The sequence below is a fragment of the Aspergillus bombycis genome (assembly GCF_001792695.1).
Source record: "Aspergillus bombycis strain NRRL26010 chromosome Unknown contig00059, whole genome shotgun sequence".
Lineage (NCBI taxonomy): Eukaryota > Fungi > Ascomycota > Eurotiomycetes > Eurotiales > Aspergillaceae > Aspergillus > Aspergillus bombycis.
In genome coordinates, this window is record NW_019170061.1 from 97479 (window position 1) to 114976 (window position 17498).

At 50.8% G+C, this 17498-nt stretch overlaps 10 protein-coding genes across 10 annotated transcripts; 6 read left to right on the forward strand and 4 right to left on the reverse strand.

Moving 5' to 3' along the window:
- Window positions 1-69: 69 nt before the first annotated feature.
- On the reverse strand, window positions 70-2364 carry nemA (Nem1-Spo7 phosphatase catalytic subunit NEM1; the record flags this gene model as incomplete). The annotated part of the gene is made up of 3 exons (XM_022534155.1): window positions 70-212; window positions 271-1701; window positions 2352-2364. 3 exons carry the CDS (start codon window positions 2362-2364, stop codon window positions 70-72), a joined length of 1587 nt encoding a protein of 528 aa, XP_022387882.1.
- A 28-nt stretch (window positions 2365-2392) lies between these two features.
- ABOM_007027 (translation initiation factor eIF2B subunit beta) lies at window positions 2393-3960 on the forward strand (the record flags this gene model as incomplete). The annotated part of the gene is made up of 4 exons (XM_022534156.1): window positions 2393-2565; window positions 2627-2922; window positions 2984-3830; window positions 3888-3960. Coding segments are annotated over 4 exons (1389 nt in total), but the record flags the coding sequence as incomplete, so codon positions are not given.
- A 585-nt stretch (window positions 3961-4545) lies between these two features.
- Window positions 4546-5160, reverse strand: rps23 (40S ribosomal protein uS12; the record flags this gene model as incomplete). The annotated part of the gene is made up of 2 exons (XM_022534157.1): window positions 4546-4724; window positions 4902-5160. 2 exons carry the CDS (start codon window positions 5158-5160, stop codon window positions 4546-4548), a joined length of 438 nt encoding a protein of 145 aa, XP_022387874.1.
- Window positions 5161-5679: 519 nt separating this feature from the next.
- ABOM_007029 (DUF5315 domain-containing protein) lies at window positions 5680-6444 on the forward strand (the record flags this gene model as incomplete). The annotated part of the gene is made up of 1 exon (XM_022534158.1): window positions 5680-6444. One exon carries the CDS (start codon window positions 5680-5682, stop codon window positions 6442-6444), a length of 765 nt encoding a protein of 254 aa, XP_022387875.1.
- A 448-nt stretch (window positions 6445-6892) lies between these two features.
- ABOM_007030 (MICOS complex subunit Mic12 family protein) lies at window positions 6893-7326 on the reverse strand (the record flags this gene model as incomplete). Its single annotated transcript, XM_022534159.1, has 2 exons — window positions 6893-7240; window positions 7306-7326. 2 exons carry the CDS (start codon window positions 7324-7326, stop codon window positions 6893-6895), a joined length of 369 nt encoding a protein of 122 aa, XP_022387863.1.
- Window positions 7327-7911: 585 nt separating this feature from the next.
- Window positions 7912-8655, forward strand: ABOM_007031 (mitochondrial 54S ribosomal protein bL17m; the record flags this gene model as incomplete). The annotated part of the gene is made up of 2 exons (XM_022534160.1): window positions 7912-8127; window positions 8287-8655. The coding sequence occupies 2 exons, from the start codon at window positions 7912-7914 to the stop codon at window positions 8653-8655; spliced, it is 585 nt and encodes a 194-aa protein (XP_022387846.1).
- A 1813-nt stretch (window positions 8656-10468) lies between these two features.
- ABOM_007032 (sterol methyltransferase) lies at window positions 10469-11729 on the forward strand (the record flags this gene model as incomplete). Its single annotated transcript, XM_022534161.1, has 3 exons — window positions 10469-10698; window positions 10767-11088; window positions 11154-11729. The coding sequence occupies 3 exons, from the start codon at window positions 10469-10471 to the stop codon at window positions 11727-11729; spliced, it is 1128 nt and encodes a 375-aa protein (XP_022387845.1).
- Window positions 11730-12448: 719 nt separating this feature from the next.
- ABOM_007033 (MFS transporter) lies at window positions 12449-14079 on the forward strand (the record flags this gene model as incomplete). Its single annotated transcript, XM_022534162.1, has 3 exons — window positions 12449-12574; window positions 12647-13033; window positions 13090-14079. 3 exons carry the CDS (start codon window positions 12449-12451, stop codon window positions 14077-14079), a joined length of 1503 nt encoding a protein of 500 aa, XP_022387844.1.
- A 645-nt stretch (window positions 14080-14724) lies between these two features.
- Window positions 14725-16158, reverse strand: ABOM_007034 (tRNA(Thr) (cytosine(32)-N(3))-methyltransferase; the record flags this gene model as incomplete). The annotated part of the gene is made up of 2 exons (XM_022534163.1): window positions 14725-15845; window positions 16149-16158. 2 exons carry the CDS (start codon window positions 16156-16158, stop codon window positions 14725-14727), a joined length of 1131 nt encoding a protein of 376 aa, XP_022387850.1.
- A 299-nt stretch (window positions 16159-16457) lies between these two features.
- ABOM_007035 (uncharacterized protein) lies at window positions 16458-17123 on the forward strand (the record flags this gene model as incomplete). Its single annotated transcript, XM_022534164.1, has 1 exon — window positions 16458-17123. The coding sequence occupies one exon, from the start codon at window positions 16458-16460 to the stop codon at window positions 17121-17123; it is 666 nt and encodes a 221-aa protein (XP_022387849.1).
- Between the last annotated feature and the right edge of the window lie 375 nt (window positions 17124-17498).

Below are 17498 nucleotides of genomic sequence, written 5' to 3' on the forward strand. Positions count from 1 at the left end.
CTGCTTCATAGGACTTTTTTTATTGTTCCATGAATTCTATTTGGGAGCCCATGTCCATTCCCTCCTAGGCTATGCTTCTGTTTCCCCTCTACGTAACGCCAAAAAGGCACGTACGTCGGTCACATATTGCAAAGCTTCTAGCAGAGGAACGAGATGGAGGAGGCCGTTATCCGTTGGGTCGTTGATCCAGCCCTCAATGGGAATCGCATTATCTAGACAGAATCAGTGATCATGCTTGCCGTGACGGCGCTCACTCGCCAGTTGACGAACCTTCGTGAAAAATATAACTCATAGGACTGTTGTCCAAGATCATCACTTTGCTCAAGTCAGGCTCTACCGAGCTAAGGTCCTTGATATAGGCACCATTACGGAAAGTACAATGCTGGCGGTAATACCGCGCATGGAAATACTTTCGCTCTTGCTCCAGCCAGTCGATCACGGGGTCGGCGTATTCTTGAACACTGGCAGTGAAGATAACCAGCTTATACCATTTACAGATCTTGCGCAGAAATTCATCACAGTGGGGTCGTTTGTGCACATAATACAGGATGGGGTGTTGTGGTCCTAACGTCGTCGGCGGTGCTCCCGGGCTGAGAGCAGTCGTCATTGGCGCGGCCAATTTAACCTCAACCATGTGGCCGCTGGACATGCGTCCGCCTTTGGCCAGTGAGTGGATGAGGGTTTCATCCAAATCAAGGATCAAGGTCTTTTGAGGAGCCCTATGTGCGCGCGAAGTGGCAGTGTAGGAGGGTAAACGGGGTGGGATCAGCGGCCGAGGAGGCACGGGCGAATGAGGGTACCTTGTAACCTTGTGGATAGATGAAGACGTTGGCGATTTCAAGCTATCTGGATTTACGGTCCCGGTTTCTGACGACTGATCGAGGTCCACACTCTGTGACCGGCGCTGCCTTTGCCGTTTTAGAGCTTCTTCGTTATGGAGCTTGATCCGTATGGAGCGACGAGGAGTGCTCTCATCCGACATCTGATCCGACTTTAACGATTTGGCTTTCGGAGATCGATTTTTGTTACTTGGAGAACCCTTGAGGGCCTTCCGATCACCCTCGGATTCAGAAGCACTCGAGGCAATAGAATCTCGTGACCTGTGACTTTTCAATTTTCGCGTGGAGCCCTGCCGTCGTCTACTTTCCGTCCGTTTGACGTCTTTCGTCGACGTGTTTGCGCTACTGCTAGAGGAACCGAACAGAAATCGCCCCAACTTCCTCGCAGGAGCTATGGGGGAATAACGCCCGTCATCCTCACGAAAGCATTGGATTGCAAATATACCGGGTGTGGCCAAAGTAGACAAGATGAACTTGATTGCTTCGGCAACTGCGTCGAAAAACCGCTGTGCAACGAGACCTAGTGTACTTTTGGTAGCGAATGAACCGTCTTTTTGAAGCCCTCGTATCAGTGGTGATTTCTCATCGAACGTAAGACCAAACTGGTCCTCTTCATGTGTTAACCCAGACCCATCGTCACTACTTTTCTCAAAAACGTCTGCCGAATGGAAGTCGTGGCTGCTGTAAGACCGGAGTTTAGAGAGATCCGCCGGTGCAGTTACTGGTGGGATATCTCCTTGCGAACGTGATCTCTGACGGTTACGGTTTGAATGGGAGGATTGGCCAATGACTCGGGACGAAATTATGTTCAACGAGTTCATCTTCCAACACGGCCCACGGGTGTCCGGGCTGGCGCAGCTATCTAAGGGAGAACGTGCTAGTTAGCACTCATGTAGTGTAGGCACAGCAAGGCAGCATTGAGATTGCAGTGGGAGACAGAAGATGCTCATACGAACCTCAATGCGCCAGTTGACAACCCGTGTCTCAGAACTACGCTTATACCAGCTCTGTTCGATGAAGCGACAGCCGACGGGTAGACCAGGTCCCAGTCGTGTCGGCCGGGGAGGTTCTGCAGGAGAAAGAAGATAAGGAAAGGAAGGAAAGCCCGATACAAAGGCACAGCCTCTCAGCCAGGAACACGAAGCGGTCTAGTAGCCGGAGACGACAGAGAGGTGTGTGGGGAGAGACACTCATACATACTCCAGGTTCAGAAGTGGTCTGCTGTCAGGCCGTCCCGGGATTAGTCCCAGATGCCAGCAGCACGTTGGGCCGAGCGGCAGCTCTAAGCGGCGGGCAAAAACTCCCTCCGTCACATCCCACCAAACACCAAAAGAACCTCCCTCTTTCCTCCTCACTTTTTAGCGCTGCCCCTCAACCACCGGTGTTTCTTCCTCCGCAAAAATCAAGTGAGTTGGTGGCCCCCTGATTTGTCTACACTTGGGTTATTTAGAGTCGCATACATATCCCACGATCCGTTCTTGGGTTATATGTATGGAAACTGTGCGAAATTACCGTGTGCGGCCATGACTCAATCTGCTAACCGTTGTATATAGATTCCAAGGACTACCCTGTCTCCAACTCGCAGCGCTTTCCACGCAAAGAAACACCCACAGTATACCCCACAAACTATGCCATCCACATCTATGGCTCTGACGCCAGGGCTGGCGTCCTTTCTCCGGTCGTTGAAGACCAATCCGATTGACACATCTATCGATAATCTGATCTCGTGCGTTCTCACTGTGATCTTACATCTCGCACGTTCGCTATGTATATTAACGAGTGTCCAGACTCCTGAAGCGAAGACAAATTCGTCACTCCCGATCATGCGCTACCGCGACTGCTTACCTTCTCCTTCGTGTCATCTCGGCCTGTCGGACATCAGATGCAGCTAAGCTCATTGAGCGGGTCCAAAGTGTGGGAAGGCGGCTGATGGCTGCGCAACCCAAGGAGATGGTAGTCGGTAACATCGTCAGGCGCGTGCTGGGCCTGATTCGGGATGAGGCCGAAGATGACAGGGAAGCCGACTTCAACCTGAGTGAAGCAGGCTCCGAGAGCCAGCCTCAAACACCCCGTGCCTTGGACGGTTAGTACTCGCCATCCCGCATTATATGTGTGACTGGAAAGCGCTAACAATTGGATAACAGATCCTTCTGAATATTCATCTGGCCGTTTCGAAGGCTCGGACCGAGGCTCCTCCCGACCACCTTTGTCGCAGCCCGCACCGATCTCCATGTTCAGTCTACTTTCACACCCCGAGCCCGAAACGTCGCTTCCCGGCACTCCTGCATCGGCTTCGCCATCCGGAAGATTGCTGGGGCACGCACAAAGCAAGGACATTCGTGCCGAGGTTCTCGAAGGTGTCAATGAGATTATCGATGAATTGGGTCAAGTAGATGACCAGATTGCGGCCTATGCCCTCGACCATATTCACTCCAACGAAATCATCCTCACCCATACATCGTCCACTACCGTCCAGAAATTCTTGCTGAAAGCTGCCGCCAAGCGGAAGTTCACCGTGATTCACGCCGAATCCTACCCCAACAACCACGAAGCGACCCATGCCACCGTCAGCGGCAACAGTACTGGCGATGAAGAGATCCTGAGCACTGAATCTTTCCAAAAGCCTCTGATCGCTCTGGGTATCACAGTCATCCTGATCCCGGATTCTGCTGTGTTCGCACTCATGTCCCGAGTCAACAAGGTCATCTTGGGCACACATTCCGTTCTTGCCAATGGTGGGCTGGTTGCCTCCGCAGGTACTCGGGTTATTGCTCGCGCAGCAAAGGTGCACCAGACTCCTGTGGTGGTCGTGAGCGGCGTATACAAGCTTAGCCCTGTTTATCCGTTCGACTTCGACTCGCTGATCGAATATGGTGACTCCAGCAATGTTATCAGCTACGAGGATGGTGACTTGGTGGATCAGATCGACGTTCAAAATCCTCTGTACGACTACGTCCCGGCAGAGTTGATCGACCTCTATATCACCAATTTGTGGGTTCCCATATGTATTCTTGTCTAGCCGAGCTAACTATGGACGTTCTTTTACAGGGGAGGTCACGCACCGTCTTATCTTTACCGTATTGTGTCCGACCACTATCGCAAGGAGGACATCAGCTTTTAAGCGCCTTATTGAAGAGAAGAAGAAAAAAAAAGCACGAAAAATGAAAAAGGGATTGGGTATTAGACAAGCATGGCTACATACGGGCGTAAGGATTGTAATAGACAAAATATGAGGGACGATACCCACCGGGCTAACAAAAGGACTCATGGAACTTAAGACACGTAGTTACCCGAAATGGAATAGTAATGAATCAAGATCATATGATATGGATCATGCGATAAGACCAATTAGATGAACATTGTACCCGGATGTTCCAGCCTAAAACCCAAGTTATATCATTGTGAAAATCGTTACGGACATCTCAAGCACCCAATGCACACTACAGCGGTTAAAAGGAGACGGAGGATTGAAGTTTGAGACTTGATATTTTAGGGCCCTTCCCAAAGAAATAAATCATGGCGCCATCTTTTATAAGTATATCAATCGTAGTAGCTGCAATTTATTTGCAGGGTCATCCGTCCTGAACCATAATTTCCAGACCAGACCATAGACTGAAGATAGATCCCATCGTAGTAATCTTCCAATGTTCCATGGAATGGGCCCTTTCCCATCGTTCCCGCTGCAATCGTTCGTTTGCGCAATTCTCTAAGAACGGGGCTTCTCCTTCTTCTCCTTCCAGAGGGCGAGCAGGGAGACACCGGAGACCTTGACGACCTTGAAACGGACACCGGGAATATCACCCTTGGCCTTACCCTTACGACCGAAACCGGCAAGGAGAACCTCGTCGTTCTCGTCGATGAAGTTAAGACAACCGTCGTTGGGGACTGCGAGTTGAACCGTTAGCACAATCTGAACCATATCCTTCCATGCGTGCCGTTTCCTTCGATTCCATCCGAGCCCCATCTCCAGCATATCCACCATCCCAACATCACCAAACGATCTTCATTTTCCGTATGTGCAGCACATGGTATAACTGTAGGAGAGAAAAGAGGGCTACCCACCGAAAGCAGCGACCTTCTTGCCGTTCTTGATCAACTGGACCTTGACACACTTGCGAATAGCGGAGTTGGGCTGCTTGGCCTCAACACCGACCTTTTCGAGGACGATACCCTTGGCGTGAGAAGCACCACCGAAGGGAGAGGACTTGTAGGCGGTACCGAGCAGGCGCTTCTTGTAGTGAAGATCGGCCCAACGGTTCTCACGGCGGGTGTTCGCGAGCTTGCGCGCGGCGTTAAGACCACGAGGCTGTCCCTTACCCATCTTGGCGGATTATGTTCGAAGGACGGTCTGTAGAAGAGAAATGCGTTAGATCTTGCTGTGGCAATCTGAGGCTTGGTGCTTTCGTGATTTGTGGAGGGGACGTGGATTTCAAATGTACATGGCCGGGGCGGTGGAAAATCAAAAATCAAATCATTCGGTGGCAAACGAAAATCCCTAGACACGCATATATTTCATCAAAAAATGGCAGCAACAATATACATACCGACTGATATAGATTGCCGAAAGGCCTGATGGGGATGGTTGTCGAGAGTCGAAGGGTTCCTTTCACGGCCGGCGGTGTCGCTGAAGGCTCACCAAAATGTTCTGCTGTGCGCGCTCCGCCCTAATCGGCCGCTAAGCGAGGCACGGGATCGGAACAACTCCCGCCGTCCTCCGATATCGATAAGCCCCTTATCAGTGAACGGTCCAGCATTGATTGATGTATGCGGAGATTAAGCTCCCTTTTGCTTACGGCGGTCAATTGGAGCTCTGTTCTGGTCTAATTCGCCTGCGAACATTATGGATGCGGCTCCAAAATTGGAGAACCTGAGGAAAATCCCCTCTGCGCGTCTCCCTCCCCCAGTCCTCTTTCAAGGTCCACCCACTTCCCATAATGGATCTAACATCTCTCTCACACCTGCGATGCCTCCTGTTTCTCCGGGTGGAGGGGTTCAGCGTCCTGAGCTGCAGCGGAATCGTTCCTCTCGCCATCACGGTGGCCTCGAGACTCCAGGTTCTCTTTCGCCCTTTCTATCGCGTACACAATCAAAAGGAGAAATAGATCGCTCGGACGCCATTTGGCAAGAAATGCAAAATGCTTTGTCAGAGGTCGAGCTGAGCGCGGTAGCTAGCGAACACGTTTTTGGCGAGAAGCACTCTGAGGCCCTTGAAGACCTGCGCACGAAACAGCTGAAGCTTGCGCAAGCCTGGGCTCGTAGTGAGGCTGATGAGGTAGTTGATCCCAAGAATGCAGCTAGCAAGAGTCAGTCGAGACCAAGGGTATCCTCTCGAGGCACAAGTCCTACCGGAGAGCCAACCGCACCGGATGATGCCTCCCAGAGGAACCTAGATGAGGAAACCGAAAAGGACATTCTTCTGGCGCGCGAGAGGCGTGAAGCGAATGACCGCTATTTTGACCGGGTCAACAACGGTGTATTGGATGTGGTAGCTAAGCTTGAGGAGGTTGCTCAAGCTATGCGCGCCGTGGAGAGGGAGAGCAGAGACATATGGAGTGATAATGAAAGCATAACCACAGAGACCGCATCCACGGCTAACACCGGATGAGACTGTCAGATGCCTATGAGTATTGATCATTAGTGGACGTCGCGCAAGGTTCCCAGCATTGTGGCTAGCAATGGTCTACGTGCCGTGTTGGCTGACAGTCGACGTATACATTCCATCAATTCCAACCATGCTCTGCGTAAGAGGTGGTTACTACCACGTACGAGGCAATGGGAATTCTATCGTCCTGATCGTGTGATGACCACAGGAAACCGCCTGCAGTTTGCATGACCTGCGGTATTATGAGAAGACGGCCATGGCGTTTATTCGCGTATAAAAATGCAACGCAGTGTCGTCATTCGATGCAGGGAAAATGGTAAGGCTGGACCAACGAGGAAAATAATAATACATGAGAAACGCTAGTCAATGACAGACAAAGAAAGGGTATCTGGACATATCTGCTCGCCAACGTCGAGCAACTCCAATGAACATGTACTCAGCCAAATTGACTCTACTCCCTCTTTACAAGCCTCACCACAGTCTTCCACCCTTCCAGCGCCGTTTCTCGCATGTCTTCCCACCGACTTTCGTTTGCCTTTTTTGCCAACTTCTCCACTTCCTGGTTCCAGTGATGCTTCAGCAAGTCCTCCATAGTAGGCCGTTCTGGCTCCGCTGTTTTCTTATCTTGTCGAGCGCTATCTCTCGGGGCTAGTCGGCGATCGTAGGCGCCTATAGGCGACGATAACCAATTTAGAGCTTGAGTCTGTTGACGTATAGCATCACGTTGTTCCAGGCGAATAGACCGATGTACTTGAACCGTTAGATATAAGGCGGTTGTAGTTAAGGCAAATCCGCTGAACTATTTCTCATATTAACTGATAGTTCGGCACATGCCGTCGAGTCGGAGAGGGGGTTGCCACTTACAAACCCAGCGAAGAAGCCCATATCTGCTTCTTTGTTTTATGAAGTAAACTGATTCTCAAAAGGGTGGTGAACGCTTTCCGACTGCTGGAAGACAGGTGGGGGAGGAAGCCCTTCGGCGCCGGCCGAAAGAACAGCAGTCACGATTCGGAGGTTCTGAAGGAGCAAACTGGCGACTCAATACTCGTTTATCAATGCAGAGAGATATGGCGAGTCCAATATAGTCCAAAGTAAGAGTTAAATGGGTGAAATTGGACAAGGTAGGCTTGTCTGCTGGTCTAGATGGAAGAAACAAAACTGCAAGTATGGGGAGTTTCTGTTGCGCGGATCGGGAATGCCATTTGAGCACTCCGATTGGCTGCCGCGGAGGAACGAATCTTTCCACCGGTCCTGGAAGATGCTCGAGCATAACGGCTGTGAACTGCAACTCCATCTTAAGATCGCCCACCTCCAATTTCGCCTTTCTCCCTTCTCACCTGTTCTTCGCTTGCTGGAGGAGCAAACCCACGACCTTTTACACAACACACATTTTTGTCGCCCGCCAATTGCCACGGCAAAGAGAATCAAAAAACAACCGAATAAAAACACTTCCCGTATACACCTATCACAATGGCCGGTGGTGCAGCCAAGTATCGCCATCTTAGCCGCAAGTCATCGCACAGACAGGCCCTTCTTCGCAACTTGGTCACCTCTCTCTTCAAACATGAGTCGATCACAACAACATGGCCCAAGGCCAAGGAGGCGCAACGGCTGGCTGAGAAGTTGATCACATTGGGCAAGAAGAATACAGAAGCGAGCCGGAGACAGGCTTTGTCGGTTTTCTATGTATGTGGGATTCTGGTTCTTCATTTTTTTTTTATACATCCGCGTGGAGGGAGCCTGCTTAAAGGACAGGATGAATGTTGCATGCCAACTTGCTCCTTGATCCTAGACTTATCTTGAGGCTGTCGGTTTCTCTTCCAATTGGCACTAATCGGATCACAGACTCCTCATGATCTCCTTCCTAAGCTCTTCGGACCCCTTCGGGAACGCTACGCCGAGCGTCCCGGTGGTTACACTCGAGTATTACGTGTCGAGCCCAAGAAAGACGACCAAGCACCTAGCGCCATCCTGGAACTCGTTGACGGCCCCAAGGATATACGCTTCGCGATGACGGCACGCACCGTCGCCAGGCAACGGTCCAAGGGTCTGGACACTCTCAATGAACTGACACGGTTGAACGTACAGAAGGTGACGCGGTTCCGAAAAGACGGCATTGACGACTTGGAGCGCGAGATTAAGAAGTTGGAGCTTGACGGCCGGAAGGAAGAGAAGGCTCAGAAGGCTCAGGAGAAAGGAGAGTCGAAGCAATAGATGCATATAAAAACAGCCCCGTTGAATCCGGGTAGGTGTTGTCAAAGGCTCGGCGAATGGGGCACCGCGGCGACCTGAGTCCATCTGGTGCTTCTGTATCTGTACATTTTTTCCTCCATGGTCTCATGTCTTTACCTGTTGGTCTTTATGATCGTGTAATTTTAGCTGTTGTTTCCTGGATACAGACATGGGCTTCCGCTTATTCATAGACTGTCGATGTTTATCCTGCAACTAGATACGTTAAGAGTAAACAGTGGACATCCTCTGCTGATGGCAGTCCCTCTTCATCCGGCATGGCTGCCTGATTATCACCGAGTAGCCTGACTGTTACCGCATCAGCCATCACACTTGCAGATCCAGAAGAACAAGCAAGTCACACTTCTACTTGGACTTTCTTTCAGAATGCTCTGTGAGGTATATGAGTATATGCTCCCAGCAGCAGCAACAAACCACAGAAGATAATATGTGCATATATCAGACATGGAGGCAATTCCCACGACGCATTAAGCAGCACTTGTTTGTTCTGACAATAACCGCATTCAAGGTTTCTCTTTGCAAGAGGAAGTTCAAGAGTGCGAGCAGTCTGTACATAGAGATGAACCTCCGAAAGTTTACGATGTCCTGCAACTATTGGTATCATTGTTGGCCATCACGGTTTTGTGGAGATTTTGACTGACAAAACACCTTACGGAGCCGCAAGTATGCATTAGATCTGATATACATACTAAAATGAACCCTTCACGTATGGTGTGTCCCACCCTGTGAGTATGGTTTGATTTCTCACGCTCAACTGATATGACCGGCTGAGAGCATTCGTTGCCGCCGTTGAAAGCAGTATTGAATTCGAAGCTAACCGGGCTATCCTTGATGACTGATAGCTTCGTCTAGAGATGGGGTAGTTGAGTCCCTCGTTATGCTAATGCCACACCCAAGAACTAGATTGGTACTTCCCAGTCAAGATCTTGTGCTACCTGTCTTACACAGTCAGTGATTCCTCATCCATGCCTCTAAGCCACAGCCTTCCGGTGGTCCTGGGTTCCGCGGAATCCAGCGGGCGCTTGAGGACTGTAGGTGTCGGGACAAATACGGCATATACGGGTTGTTCACCGGCCAACAGCTGGGCCGAGGTGGCCTGACCTTTGTGGAGTCGGCATTTGATATTATCAATTCGCATCTTCGAAGGGATCTTCCCTAAAGCATGGCAGCATAATGAAGTGTGGTTTTGGTGCGCTGGGCCAATGGAAGACACGCGCAGACTAGAATAAGTCTTGAGCACTCCACTGCCATTCCTTTACTCCTGGTGGAGCTTGTGCTCCGTCGACGGGTTATCCCAGGGATTTGGAAAAGCACAGTTTCCAATTGGCCTCCACCAGCATAGCAGATATAGCATGGAAGGCCATGTAGAACATGGTTGGAATGATGTACTACTGCCAGGTACCCACTACTAATACTTTACCCCGGCTGTGACCCACTTTGGCGCATTATCCGAAATACGACGCCGATACGATGCCATTTAATCCGCTAATTGGCTCACGCTCTTATATGAGTAAGCGGTCCCTAAGCCCTAGTTGTCGTATAGAGCGTATACGATGTATACGATGATGGCTGTGGTTGAAGATATCTATGTAACGAACATGAGCTTCTACTGCTATAAAGATCTGTTGTTGTCCTGCCTCAGCGATCTGTTCCTATTCATAGCACATCCGCTGTTCAAGCACGTCTCTCCTTCTGCCGACCTTATTTCTCCTCCACCTTAAGGAATTCGCTTCCCAAAGCCCTTCTCCTGCACAACATCGACTACGGACATCTCACAATGGCCGTTGCCCTACAAGAAGACCCCGACCTTGCACTAACCAAGGCTATGCACGGAAAGTCGGCAGAAGAGAAGAATGCCTTCTTCGCCATGCTCAAAAAGAACAACGCGGCCCATCGGGAGATCACAAACGAATATGTGCGGCGGTGGAGGACTGAAAAGGGCATCGACGGCACGACTGACGAGGCCCGAAAGGAGAGAACGTCTGAGTACATGGGCGTGGTCAATAAGTGAGTGGCCTTTTTTCCTGCTGCGGTGCACTTCGAAGAGTTGTTCGCTGACTGGTTGACCTGCACAGCTACTATGACCTTGCGACAGACTTTTATGAAGAAGCATGGGCACAGTCATTCCATTTCTGTCGGTTTACTGTCGGCGAACCCTTCCTCCAAGCTCTGGCGCGCCACGAGCATTACCTGGCATATAAATTGGGCATTAAGCGGGGAATGGAGGTTCTGGATGTTGGATGTGGTGTTGGGGGCCCAGCGAGAGAGATTGCCCGATTCACTGGGTGCCAGGTGGTTGGAGTCAACAATAATGGATATCAGATTGCACGTGCGACACGACATACGCAGAAGGCGGACCTGGAGGAGCAGGTTTCCTTCGTCAAGGGTGATTTCATGGTAAGCATGATGGAACCATATTTCACAATTACCAGGATTGTCTGTCTCACTGACTGCCAACTTAGCGTCTTGATTTCCCAGATAATACTTTCGATGCAGTCTATGTCATCGAAGCTACAGTCCACGCTCCAAGCCTTCAAAAAGTATATGAGCAGATCTTCCGCGTCCTTAAGCCAGGTGGCCGCTTTGGTGTATATGAATGGGTCATGACGGATCGTTTCGATGAATCTAATCCCAAGCATCGTGCTATTCGACTAGGGATTGAACGTGGCAATGGTATTGTTAACATGCGTACTCAAAATGAGGCTGCTGAAGCTATTCAAGCAGCGGGGTTCGTTCTCGAACATGAAGAAGACCTAGCAGCACGGCCAGATCCTATTCCATGGTACTACCCTATTGCAGGGGAGCTGCGGCACGCTCGAAGCCTCTGGGATCTACTCACTGTTCTGCGGATGACGAAGGCCGGACGAGGAGCGATGGGTTACCTGCTGTGGACGCTGGAAATGCTGCGGCTGGCCCCATCTGGAACATCTGAAACAGCCACCGAGCTTGCCGGCGGTGGTGACAATCTTGTTGAAGGTGGTAGGCTTGGCCTCTTCACTCCGATGTATTTCATGATCGGGCGGAAACCGGATCTCTAGGGTTGGATTTCGGAGCCTAATGTGGAGTACAGGGTGTTGCATATGTTACGAATGTTGAATTAGAAATATTTGCTTGTCAATATCACCTCATTTCCCTAATACTACTTCATATGGGGGTTGCATTTGCTTGTCTGGTATAAGCTCTAAGAAGGTTAGCAGACCCCGGAATTCTTTAACCGGTCAGTACTAGGAAGATATTCTCACATACCTGGTTGCCCATACGGAATCATTCCAGGCTTTGTTACCTAAACTTGGTGGAATATCGGTGTTTTATCAATCAGCTGTGATATCCCGCAGAGTACGAGTCTAGCCCTAACATTCTGGCCTAGCCCAAGAATAACCTACCACTAGAAGCATATCTAGTAGATTCACTATAATATGAACTGATGCCAGGTTAGGTTCGCCGTATTCTGAGCCTATCGGAAAAATCTGCAACGAAAATCAGATAAGATGAAAGGTTACATCCAAGCTATTTACCGTTTTCGGTCACGACGTAAGCACTCTGGAATGCAACATCCGGCATGTCCGACAATTCCTTCTTGCCTTTTTCCCTCGAAGACAGTTTCATGTCAGTCCACTTGACACTGAAAGGCCCAAAATGATGGCGTAATTGAAAATCGCAATTTAAAAACAAAACATTGGCATTCGCGGTGTTCAGATCTGCTTCGTCCAGCCCATATACACCTCTGGCAACATATTTGCAATTGCTCCTCGCAAATATGACGGCTGAACCTAAAGAGATCCCACAGGGGGCTTCTGTGGAGGCAGGCCGAGACCAAAACTATGTGGCCATAGCCGACGATGAAGCCCAGGCGAAGCTCAATGGACTCAGAGAAGCACATGGTGTAATGACACCCACACCCTATTAACCATCCTGGATGATGCAAATGACTAATGTTATGCCACTCGCTGCTTAGGCCACCTGGGATGGCCCAGATGATCCTCATAACCCGTACAACTGGCCGCTTACCCGCAAAGTCTCCATTGCCATCATCGTGTCCTTGGGCCAACTGGCCACTCTCATGTCGACCAGTATGATGGCTGCAGCACTGAACCAGATTGCAGAGGACGTGGGCCTGAGCATTTCCGTCACACAGGTCTGCTTCTCAATCTTTCTTCTTGGCCTGGCCTTTGGACCCTTTCTCGTCGCTGCCTTGTCCGAGATATATGGCCGGAAATTTGTCTGGCTGTCTTCGAATGTCTGGTACATTCTGTGGAACTCACTTTGTCCCGTTGGAAACAACGCAGGACTGATGATAACCGGGCGGTTCCTTGCAGGCTGTGGAGCAAGCGCTGGTGTCACGGTGAGTGGCTGCTTGTAAAGGCTCTCCGGGAAACAAGGTAGCTGACAAGGACGCAGCTAACGGGACCTATCATGGCGGACTTGTTCCATGCCAAAAACCGTGGAAAGTCCCTAGCACTGGCCACCCTCATCCCGTATCTGGGACCAGCATTAGGGCCAATAATGGGAGGGCTAGCCTCACAAAACATCCACTGGCACTGGCTCTTCTGGATCCTGTCCTCATTCGAGGCACTCATCACCGTCCTCGGCGCATTCATCCTGAAAGAATCATACACGCCCACCCTCCTGCGCCGCAAGGCAAAGGCGCAGAACCCGAACCTCTACCCCGAGAACAGCCCCCTGACGCGACAATTCTACCTCGACCTCTTCACCCAACTCCGAAAGAACATCTACCGGCCCCTCCGCCTCCTCTTCAACCGCCCCATCATCCAGTTCCTGGCCCTCGTCTACGGCCTCGACTTCGGCATCTACGTCCTCATGCTCTCCACGTACGCCAATCTCTGGATCGACCGCTACCACCAATCCGAAACCATCTCCAGTCTAAACTACCTCGCCATCGCCATCGGCACCACAGTCGGCGCCCAAGCCGGCGGCCACCTCATGGACTACATCTTCCGGCGCATGCGCGATCGCCCCGGCGCCATCGTCACCCCGGAGTTCCGCATCCCCTACATGATCCCCAGCGTGCTGCTGATCCCGATCGGCCTTATCTGGTACGGCTGGTCCGCCGAGAACCGCGTCTCGTGGATCGTGGTCGATATCGGCGCCGCCATTTTCACCGCCGGCTGCTTCATGGTCGGTCAGGGCATGCTGGCGTATCTGCTGGACGAGTTTACCCACGCGGCCTCCGCCAATGCGGCCACCAGGATGCTGTCCAATATCCTCGGCTTTGCGTTCCCCATCTTTGCGCCCAGCTTGTATGATCGTTTGGGGTTTGGGTGGGGGAATACTTTGCTGGCTTTGCTTTATCTGGGGGTGGGGGTGCCCATTCCCTTCGTGCTGTGGTTTTGGGGCCCGAAGATTAGGGCTATCGGGAAGGAGGCTTAGTAAGGGGGTTTTTTTTCTGGGGGGACTTGGAATTTACGTTGTATGTGGGATGGTTGCTGGGTACTGATGGTGGGGGTTTTAGGTCTAATGAGAGAGAGAGAGAGAGTAGTATGCCATGTAATGTTAATGATCATCTTTAGGAGATGCCCTCCAGATAGCTAGGTTATCTGGACTAAGCCCTGGCCCTATGGGCGTATGTGCCGGATTATACGAGTTGCCATGCTCTTATATCGAGTTGTGGCATATGTTCAGCTGTCATAGTCTAGACAAAGTCGTTCAAATTCTAGCAAGTTTATCGGGCTGGTATCCTGACATCTATAGATACATGCATATATCATCATAACATCGTGAAGTACTCTATGGGCGGGACTGTTCTCGCAAATATGTCGTCCATGGTGGTGCATAGTGTTAAGCCAGCTGTAGGAGCGAGGGCCTCCGCAAGACCTGACAGGATTGCGTGTAGAGTCATCTAATATCTTCTCGTGACACGTTGTGCAAGCTGATAGGCCCTTCAGAACCGGTACTCTGGGATTTCTAAGCCAACCGGCCCTGAATTGAGTTGCCTGGACCAGCAGCGCCAAATTCGAGGTGATGCAAGGCGTATTGAAGTAAGCTGAATGCTTAAGTATTTTCAATAAACCCCGATCACGAATCGCTCTTTTCGCCGTTCTCTGCAACAGCCTTCTCACGCTTTTCGAAATGGCCCTGGATCCAGCAACGGTACATCTTTAGTTTCTTCTGGCGGTTGACCACCAACCGCCGGTCATATGCTAAAGCGTGTATTTTGAAGGCACCGTCGTTCTCGCCGGTAACGGGCTTTTCACCTTCGGGCTTCTCTGGGAGACCCTTCTCGGGTGTCCACCGACCCCACATTTCTTCCAGCTCGTCTCTATCAAAGAAGAACACACGAGTGCCATCTCCACGTACGTAGAAGTTCTCATCCAAATACCGACCCTTCTTAAATCGAACCTGAGCCAAGTCTCCTCGCCCATAGTCACGGAACAAGACCTTACCACCGGGCTTCAGGACCCGGTAGATATTGCGCAGGGCCTTTTCCCATTGGTTCGGGTTGAGGGCGGAGAAAATGAAGATCAAAACCACGACATCAACTGATTCCTCCGTCAGCCCTGGAGGAAGGGAGTCGTTGTTCTCATCGGGTTCGGCAGCGACATCCCAAACGTCCGCAGTGATGTGCTTCGGGTTATAGTGCTCGCTCTCCCGTATAACCTTGACGGCATATTTCGAAAAGTCGCACGCATGGACCATGAGTTCCTCGTTCGCATTGTTGTTGATCAACGGGAATGCTGTGTTTCCTGCGCCTGCGCCCACCTCCAGAACGACCTTCTTTCCTGCATCGGGACGGGTGACCTCTTCTAAGATAGGGAACTCCTGCTGCAGCCACTTGCGATCCTTGAAAAAGTTCGCTGTGTTGTTCTTATAAAACAGGTTCCACCATTTGGCGGGGTCTGCGTTGAAACGGAACTTGTCGAAGTCCGATGCGGGCGAGTCGCGCTGTTTGGCGTATTGGACTTCTGCGAAGGCTAAGAATTCGTCGTCGGGTTCGACGTGATCCCAGGCATTGAACTCGAAGACGTCATCGCCTTGTTCCAGGTAGCGAGAGCCGAATTGAAAGGGATCACTGCGTTTGAGATTGTTGGAGGGGTCGTGCGAACGATGCGGGGCAATCATGGGAGGTTGAACCTCTTGGGTGACTTTTATAATGTCATCGTAGGAGTGAGCGTTTTCTGGAGCCATCTTCCTCAAGACTGAAAAGAACGTTATGCGGCTCAACGAAGGAATATAAAATAGACCGCGATCAATGGAGGGGAAGGAAATCGTGTTGCGGAGAAGAAGAAAAAAGATCTAGTGGGGAAAAGAAAAAAAAAACCCCCCCGTTCCTGCCTCAGGCGCCGTCCGTATCAGTGGATCCCTGAAACGCTATCTTCATCGCAGCCAATCAAAAATGTGGATGCCTGAGAGGATCAGCAACAAGCCTGAGCTCGCCCTGCCTCAGGCACTCACCAATACGAATGTCCCCCCATTCGAATGTCACTTCGCTTTCTCCTCACTTCCTCGCATTCCTGCATACTGTGTCCTTGTCTGGACATTTCGCTCCCACCAGTGCATAAATTGGCATCATCACCCTACGGGATCACGCTGCAGGTGCCGACCGTCATGCTGGACATGCACTGAGCACAATTCATCTTTGCTCCACTCTTATCAGGTCGACCGCATTGACCACCTGTACATCGTATACAGATCCCGCATTAGTCACAAGGACGTATTTCCTTACTTCTTTTCTCTCGCCGAAGTCATTAGAGATTATCCTTTATATCCTCCGGTCTCAGACTATTTTACGACTTATTTCCTGAGTCGTCATGTCCATTTTCAACATACTGTGCGGTTGCGTGACCCGCAGTTCCCCACTGTCATCTCAACTGCCGGCTCAGCCTCGTCATCAACCACCCCAAAATAGAGACAATGGCACCACCACACATAATCCCGATGGCAATGGTCCCCCAGGAATATACGGTGAAGATGGCTACAGCCCCGTCGTCCCATTACCAAGATATACCCCACGACCCGTGAGCATTCAGGAGAAAACCCTAGAAGCACACATGCAAGATCCACCAGTCTCATCCTCTGAGAACGCCAGCAACTCAACATATTTCCAAGATGAAAAGGACCGTCTCGCCTTTGAGATGGCCCCCAACCGGAACCACAATCCCGAGGACCTTACCTCAGAGGTCTCGTCCGCTATCTCTTTTCCCAGTAGTTACGGGAATACTTCTACGGCAACGAGAGACACTCCGCCTCCGCCGTATTCGTCTCGCGGGGTCTCTCCTGCGCCGTCGAGGTCCATGTCAGTGTCTTCATCTGGGCATCCGCTGTCACCGCAGCAGGTAGCTATGATGCAGATTGCGCAGCCCCGACCTGTATTCCAACGGCCGCACAGTTTAGTCCGGAATGTGTTGTCGCGAAGAAGTTTCGATGAACAGCATGAGTCTGGGAGATCGCGGAGGTTCTCTTGGGAGAGCCAATAGTTGGTCCAAATAGTTTTGCGATTTCGAGGCTTAATTGGTCTGTTGACTGATCGGGACATCGCTTGGGGGGCTTTGTCTTGTCTCTTCTTCTTTTACCTCTTCCTACCCTGTTCACACTGCCTCTTCCTCCACAATACTTTTCTTTATCTTTTCCCTTTATTTCCCGATACTACGTTTGGCCACTGGAGCACCGCATATTTATACGAGTAATGATGGACTTTGAGAGGGCTTACTGTCTATGCATGGATATGGGTAATCGGCGTTAAGGGTTCTCTTGTTCGGCTTGATCTGCATCATATAATAAGACTACCGCACATAATACATATACATATATACGTGTTCAAATCATGAGACTTTCCGCATGTGAAATAATAC